The 8,079-nt window shown below is 36.1% G+C and overlaps 2 protein-coding genes across 2 annotated transcripts in view; both read right to left on the reverse strand.

The window, feature by feature from the left end:
* LOC144664743 (ras-related GTP-binding protein C-like) overlaps positions 1 to 8,079 on the reverse strand; it is a 50,477-nt gene that overhangs the window by 23,666 nt on the left and 18,732 nt on the right. The gene's annotated exons all lie outside the window — the stretch shown is intronic.
* LOC144666695 (shaker-related potassium channel tsha2-like) lies at positions 2,239 to 3,668 on the reverse strand. The gene has a single exon (XM_078528079.1). The coding sequence runs from the start codon at positions 3,526 to 3,528 to the stop codon at positions 2,239 to 2,241; it is 1,290 nt and encodes a 429-aa protein (XP_078384205.1). The 5' UTR covers positions 3,529 to 3,668.

Here is an 8,079-nt window from a genome sequence, read left to right on the forward strand (position 1 = left end):
ATAAAGCTGAGATTATTGGAAGCGATTTTTATTCATTAATCAAGTATTTACAAATATAAGGGTTTATTGCAAAGAAGAAACATACCATTAGAATTCAATACCAGTAGTCTTGGGCTTCGTCTGTTAAATTTATTACAGTATTTGTCAACATTTTAACGATTTGCCATAGCACAGCAAAGGTGTTTTGCGAAGTATAAAAATAATTAAAAAGCGAGAGAATAATAGTAATTGAAATTTGTTTAAAGGAAATGTGACCGGTCAAGGTGGTTCAAAGTTGAATGTTGACCTGTGAAGATCCTATTCCAAAGCCAGAGTTCGTGCTCTACTAAATCTGCAAGGAGACAGAGTTAGAATTTTAGAACTCGAGTTAGAGTTCTAAAATTAGAGTTAGAGTTAGAACTCGACCAAATTTGAGAGTTATTGGTTTAAACGCAAAGGCATGGAACTCTTTACAAAATCGTTAAAATAAGAGAGCTTAGTATGGCTGGATGGACAGCTGTCCCTCCAATCCATACTAAGCTCTCTTATTTTAGCAATTTCTAAAAGTGAACCATACCTATGTGTTTGAACCAATAACTCTCAAATTTGGTTGAGTTACTAATTTTTGGATGCTCTTTCAGATGACGGGCCCAGTTTTTCAGTGCAATCGATATTGAATATTCGTACCCAGTCCCCTGCTCGTTTTGAACATTCACTCTAAAGCACTTCTTGCGGTTGACAAGTCCCTTTGTTAGACTGATGTATACGACTGACAGTTTAGACTGACTAATTCTATTCAACGCCCTCATTATAGCTTCCTTTAATTTTTTTTTTTTGATCACTCGAGCCAACAGATTATTGTAAAACGAAGCATTCATAGTACGTGACTGCTCCCGTTGCATTTTTTTGGTAAATAAATTGTAAATCGGAACACAAATACTTTCCTTCAGTGATTCTAATTTAAATCATTGATCAAGCAATTTTAATTCCCTTTGCATGGCGGGGGAGAATACAAGTACGTAGAATATCAAATTTGTAATCAGTAATCGAATTCTTTACTGAATTTTTAAAACATAGTTGATCGCTTATATTCCATTCCTCTATTTCAGTAACAACAAATTTTCTAAATATAGCACCTACATTCTTTTAATAACGATATGCATTTCTAAAAGCACTTTCAAAATGGGTAAATATGTATGCGTTGATTGATAACTGCAAACTTGGTTTTTGAAAGCAGTGTACTGTTATGATTCTCCATAAAGACACACCATAAAAATTATGCAGTATTTACGGAGTAACTTATTAATTTTCATACGTCAAATTTAGGTACATTAAGTCATAAAAGTATTTACTAATTTTAATTGTAATTAAGTCTTTTGCTAGGGCAAAAACTATGCCATTCTATTGGTGTAATCTTATTACTGGGTTGGTCGTAAGGCAATCGAAAGAGAAACAAACAAATACAATTAGCCATGTTCGAAACGAGCAGGGGACTGGGTACGAATATTTAATATCGATTGAATTAAAAAATGAACCCTGTCATATTAAAGAGCATCTAAAAATTAGTAACTAAGCCAAATTTGAGAGTTATTGGTTAAAACGCAAAGGCATGGCACTCTTTGAAAACTCGTTAAAATAAGAAGGCTTTATAGTATGGATTGGATGGACAGCTGTCCCTCCAATCCATACTGAGCTCTCTTATTTTAACGATTTCTAAAAGTAAACCATACCTATGCGTTTAAACCAATTACAATCAAATTTTGCAAATAAACTAATTTTTAGACGCTCTTTCAGATGACAGGGTTCATTTTTCAATTCAATCGATATTGAATATTCGTACCCAGTCCCCTGCTCGTTTCGAACATGGCCAATTCAGTTCAATCTAAATATCAGAGCAAAGCCGCATTCTTTTGAGATTTTTCACTATTTTTTACGGCTGCTTTACAGAAACCTATCAGCCAATCAGCATCAAAGCTAATTAAAGGGAGCTCAAAAAGTCAGTTACCTGAGTATAACGAACTTCAGGAGTAAGTGTTTTACTCAGTAACGCAAGGAGATCACTTTCGTCTTCCCGAACTGGTCAACCAAGGCTTCGACACACTAACGAAATAGTAATACTTAACTATGAGTGACGAGCTTCATACTTTTAATAATGCCTTATGTGCGGACACGCAAAAAGAAGTTGTAGAAAGTAATTCTGTTGATGCATGATGCAATGGATATAATCAGTCTGTTCGGATCCCTATAAAGAGGCAAAACCTACAATTTATCTTCCTGTCCGCTACAGAACTTTCTGATAAGTAAAATATTTGAAGGCTTTAGGGCGGACCGCCATGTTCTTTTACCTTTAAGGCTACCATTACCCGCTGCCATTTCTGCGTCTCTCTTTCTGATCTGCCCCATGTGTCGCATGTAGATTTCATTAAAGCTTGAAATGAACACAGGGCTTGGAAGGCACACCATTACCACAACGCCGAAAATGGCACACAACGCTCCCACTAATCTTCCAAGAGGAGTTACAGGTGCCATGTCGCCATAACCCACCGTCGTCATAGTAACAATCGTCCACCAAAACGAGGCAGGAATGCTATAAAACTGTTTGGAGTTTTCCTTGTTTTCTATGTAATAAATTGTACTGGAAAATAGCACTACTGATATTAATATGAGAAACGTTAACGCGGTCAACTGCTCTTGGCACGAACGGACTGTATAGCCTAAAATTTTCAGAGCGGCAACGTAACGCGTGAGTTTTAGCAAACGTACCACTCGTAAAAGACGGAATATTCGCATTATTGTGAAGGAAAACGCGGGTGCGTAGCCCTCACCCACGCTTAGAGAAAGAAAATATGGAATTATTGCCGCCAGGTCGATTAACGCCAGAGTCGACAAAACAAACTTGATCTTCTCCGGAGAGGACACAAGGCGAGCGACGTATTCTGAGCTGAACCAAACTATAATACAAGTATCAATTACAAACCAGACCCTTGGTCTTTTCTGCAGCTTGTCCACCTCGCGATCTACACGGGTCTCATTGTGAGTATCATTGTGAACAGACAAAGAATTAACCGCCATTGTTGATGCGATATCCAGGGTCTCCACACAGAACACTATAATAGAGATGACGATAACACCCATTGAAACTTTGGCGAAAAACGCTGCCTGCCTAGAAGACTCGGGATATTCCAGGAATTCCCACAGTTTTCTTTGCCATTCTCGCTCGGGCATAACATCCACTTTTTCTTTTTGCTCAGCGGGTTCTTCGGTTTGGATCTCGTAGAACTTTAGCTCTTCGTCGAATGCATTTGCTGGAACTGTTGCAGGTCGGGATAAAATTCCTCTGGATTGATAATAAAACAGAATTGCGTCGAACGCACACTTGTCTCTTTCGAAACAGTATTCGTCGCGCTGCGGATCGTAAAATCTTCTTCGTTTTTCTTCCGAACCTAGAAGAGTTTCAGGAAATTCCTCAAGTGTTTCTTGGAAAGTTTCGTAGCGGCATCCTTGGACATTGAGAGTTATTCGCCGACCGCTCTCCTTCATGGCAAACATTTCTTGTTTTATTTGTTTGGGTATAAACTTCACCAAAAAAATTGTTGCTCCCACTCGCAGTCGGTGCAGTTCAAACTTCAGATCATTCCAGAGCTGGGACAGCTCGCGCTTTCAAGAAGAACTGAGCATTTTTCATGTTATTTCAGCCGATAGTGAAAATATTTTGCCAATACACCAGCTTGACCTTATATTGTCTGCATTAATGAGCTAATCAAAGAAACTCTTCATGTAAACAAGTCTTCAATTTCTGTAACAGATGCGCATGCCGATTAATTTTTAAAAGTGTTCTCTGTTCTTTGAATTGAGCGCCGTTTGACATTGAAAATCGATAGCTGATTGTCCTCACAAGGAGAAGTATTTACCGTACGTATTTTCCCAAGATACCGCATTTTTATATTTTCTAAAACAACGCAGGTAAAGGATAAATATTAGTTACACTTTACGCAAAACTGAGACTTATGATTTAAAAACACAGAACAGAAAAATCTCTGCATCAATTATTGAATGGTGGTAATACAAGGTTTCGGCTGTGTCGCTTCTGAGTCAAACGGTTATTACCGTAAGAGCGTATTTGAACCTTGTGTATTCAAGTTTCAACTATTTTCAGACCATTTATGTCCAATTTATCTTTTATTTTTAAGATTATCCGGCGCATTATTGCAACGACACGTATAAACGTTTAAGGGAAGTGTCGCACATGTCGCCATGATCCGCAAACACGCCAATTAAAAGCTCTCATATTTGTGTTTTTGGTTTTCTTTATCCTTTGTAATCTTGTTTATTATCAAGACGAAAATCAATCGGCACTTTGAGTATTATCCTAATTGACTCATTATATCGAATTCATTTGTAATTAATTTTATCCCTTTTTATTTGGTAATAAAAGCATGTGGCAAAATGGAATATTGTGGAAGCGAGCGCTATCTAACACTGCATTCGCGCAGAGAAAATGAAGCTAATGGATTAAAAACTTTCACTTTGGACGACACGCCCCACAGAAACCACGAAGAATATTTCCTATCAAGTTCACCGACGGGAAATATGTTTTGGTTTCACGAAGTAAATTCCACTTTCCAATCTGAAAAGTAACTGGTTAAAATCATTATTTCCAACAGCGAGGCGCGAACCGCAAAACAGCAACTAAGTGAAAATTAAGAATCATGCAATACGGGAAATATTTACTTGCCACAAATAGAAATTGAGAAAGCAGAAATCATTGTTATTTGTTTCGAATATAACGTAGAATAAAAATAATAACACCGAGTTTTTTTTAGTAAAATAACTTGTTTATTTGTTATCATTCTAAATATATATAGTTTAGTTTTTCAGTTTCTCATAGCTTTTATCTATCTGTTTTATCTGTGGTCTTAAGAGACAGACATTTGGGAATCGAGATTCTCAAATAAATAGACTGTAGCCAGTTGTTCTAGTTAGTTCCTCACATGATATACGAATTAAAGAAATTAATATGAATATTGAAACTGTATTGGAATGGTATGTTTCACTAGTGAAATTCTGTATTAGAAAAATTAAGCAAAAAAAATATCAATGGTGGACATTAAGAGTCAGTTATTAACTGAAACGTCTGACCAAATTTTGACACGAATACTACCATAACATCAACCAAATTAGACCACACATTTTTTGTTAACTTATATTCAAAGGTTATTTTCACAATCGTAGTCATAACTATCAATATAATTATGACATGTTAATTTGAGAGCATTGTTTTTCTCATTTCGACGAATTTTTAATCTATTACTTCCCAATATGGACTGTGTACTTAAAAGAACTGCTTAGGCCAAGTAATAAAAAAATCAAATGTTTCTCGTCCCCGCCCGCTTCATTTTTTGGGGTCGCTTCTCTTTTTTTAATATTTGTTATTGGGAAAGTTAAAACGAACAAAAACCAACAGGCGTTACTCCTCAATTAAGTACAAAGAAAAATCTGTAAGACATGGGTTTTGTCTGCATTTTAATACGAATTCAGGCCAAAATTTTAAAGCCTCGGCACGCTAGGTCCGTACTGTAGAGGTCAGGATTTATTTTGCAAATTCGCTTCTGGAGAAATTGACGATGAAGAAAATAACAAATAAAAAAAGGCGCCCGCCCGCTACATTTTTAATAATAGAAATCCGCACGAGAAACATTTGTTTGTTTTTTTACTTGGCCTAATAGGTCTTTTACATAATACATCGTCTCTCATGTGTCAAGCATAAATCTGATGGTATTGGAACAAAATGAATGCAGGAAATAGAAAACCATGATAAAATTGTTAATTTTGACACTGTTGACACCATTGTTGTTCAAGTACAATATTTTATATCGATTTGAACTTCCGAAAAACACTCCTAAATAAAATTAAAGAATATGTCTATGCTCGACGGCAAAGCGATATTTTTACACAAATCTTCATAATTCATTTTAAAACCTTCAAACCACTATAAAAATATAGACATTAAAATGGTCTTAAAAGTGGCACTTTAAAAAAGTAGCACACTAATTTTATTAGCTTTTCCATTTCTACCGTCCATGTTACCTTAAGGTTACTACTAGTATTGTTAGCGGCTACTAATTTTAGCGATTTTAGCGAGTTGGGCTAAAATCGCTAAATTTTGTGCTCGCTAAAATTTGTGTCGGTCAAATTTATTACTGGCCAAATTTAAGTACCTCCCCTCCTACCCCAAAGGGAAACAAAATAATCATAGTCGACTTGAAAAATTCTTTTTCAAAATAGATGCCGGTAACTTTTTTCTTTCTGGCAATGCAAATGTTCGTTCAATTTCAAGTGAGTTTGTTCTTTTACTGAACATTTATTTCCATCTTAGCTATATGTTCATTAATAACTGGTTTACACAACATCACCAACTTTTAAAATTTTTCGGAAAATCGCTAAATTAAATAGTCGCTAAATCTTGCTCTGAAAAAATCGCTAAAATTAGTAGCCGCTAAAAATAGTAACCTTATTAAAGGTGTACCATGACCACATTTGTTTAAAAAGGTCGCCACTGGCCTGTTGTATTGCCCTATCGCGGGATTTTTTCATCAGAAGCGCTGTTAATTTTCAATTATTGTGACTGGAAGCACTTTAACTTCAAAATACTTTCTCGAAGCACCAGACGAGGATGTGAATTTATAGATTAAAATTAAATCAGTTTTAATTTGATAATGAAGTACGCGAGTGACGTCACGACTCAGACAAGACTCAAACAAACAAACCGAAATGGCGGACGATTTCCCTAAAGCGGCTTTCACACGACAAACTATTGGCCAACTCGTGTTGGCAAACTCAAGTTGGTGTGTGTGAACGACAAATAGAGCCTGTCTCTATTCTCGCCAACAGTTTTCCAACTTGTTTTGCCAACTGTTGTTGTGTCGTTCACACACACGAACTTGAGTTTGCCAACATGATTTTGCCAACTTAAGTTTGTCATGTGAAGGCCGCTTGCTCCTAAAACACTTTCATAAAACGAAAGCTTCGCCTAGATTCCCTCTTTTTCTCTCAGAACACGCTGATGTTTTCTAAGACCTCGTGGGGGCTATATTTATTTGCATTCTATTTTTAGACATCGCGCGCTTTGCTATTTGTGTTCAGGACTCGGCAAGAGAGTGCAAATTTTCTTTACATTTTTTACCAGTCCCTTTTAAGTTAATCATGGAATATATCTTTCATGAAGTACTTTTTTTTTTATATAGATTTGAGTTTTTCAGATTGGTAAATAAACTAATTTATTTTTTTATCAGAGGGCACGGTAACGAATCCTGCAATCTGATTGGTTCTTAGCGCGGGCAAGATTCTCCTATATTGTTGTTTCAGTCAAATTCGTGTTTTATAGGCGTAAATTTACTTTAGCTATGTTCCAGCAAAGTGTCAGAATTTTTTGTCCGAAATTTGTCTTAAATCGGTTAAAAAGTGTCCGAAAATTAAACACCCGAAATAAAACGTCCGAAATTTTAACGTCCGAATTTTTCTTACGTAATATATTCGAAAGCTAAAGACAATCTGAATGGTGTCGCAACGGGTAATGCTTAATTAGTAATAGATAGCCATGCGTCCTAAGATGTTGTTCCCAATTTGTGTAAATTCCACCCGCTATTATTCGGCCCTCGGGCTCGATCACGAGAAATTTTCAACCTTCCTAGCTGTCGAGATTTAAAAAATTTAAACTCGTTGGAACATTTAAATGATATTTATGAAAATAGACCACTGAAAGGCGTCTTTTTGACCAAATAAAAAAAGAAAGAAGACACAAACGCCTCTGGGCACTCGTGGGAATTGAGAAAATATATTTCCAATGGCCGACTAAATTTACGGTTGTTTTGCCTAGTCGATGAAAAATGAGAAAAAAACCTTTCAATCTCAAAATGATTTAGTTCTTTTTGTTATCTTTTACCCTCAGTGTCAGAGCCATGCAAGCTAAAGTTTTAACCAAATTTTAAAAGTGGCTCAATGTCAGTTGATGTAGCTGAGTCCAATAAAGGAAAAACTGTCAGTTTTGACAGTAATGTTTCCTTGATCGACAGTTGTCCCTGTTAACTAATAACAGGCCAG

The sequence above is a fragment of the Oculina patagonica genome, chromosome 9, assembly GCF_052425735.1.
Source record: "Oculina patagonica isolate OP01 chromosome 9, crgOcupat, whole genome shotgun sequence".
NCBI classification, from domain to species: Eukaryota; Metazoa; Cnidaria; class Anthozoa; order Scleractinia; family Oculinidae; genus Oculina; species Oculina patagonica.

Excerpts from the sequence above, each read along its gene's own strand:
- LOC144666695 (XM_078528079.1), bottom strand. The coding sequence starts at position 3,528 with ATGTTTGCCATGAAGGAGAGCGGTCGGCGAATAACTCTCAATGTCCAA.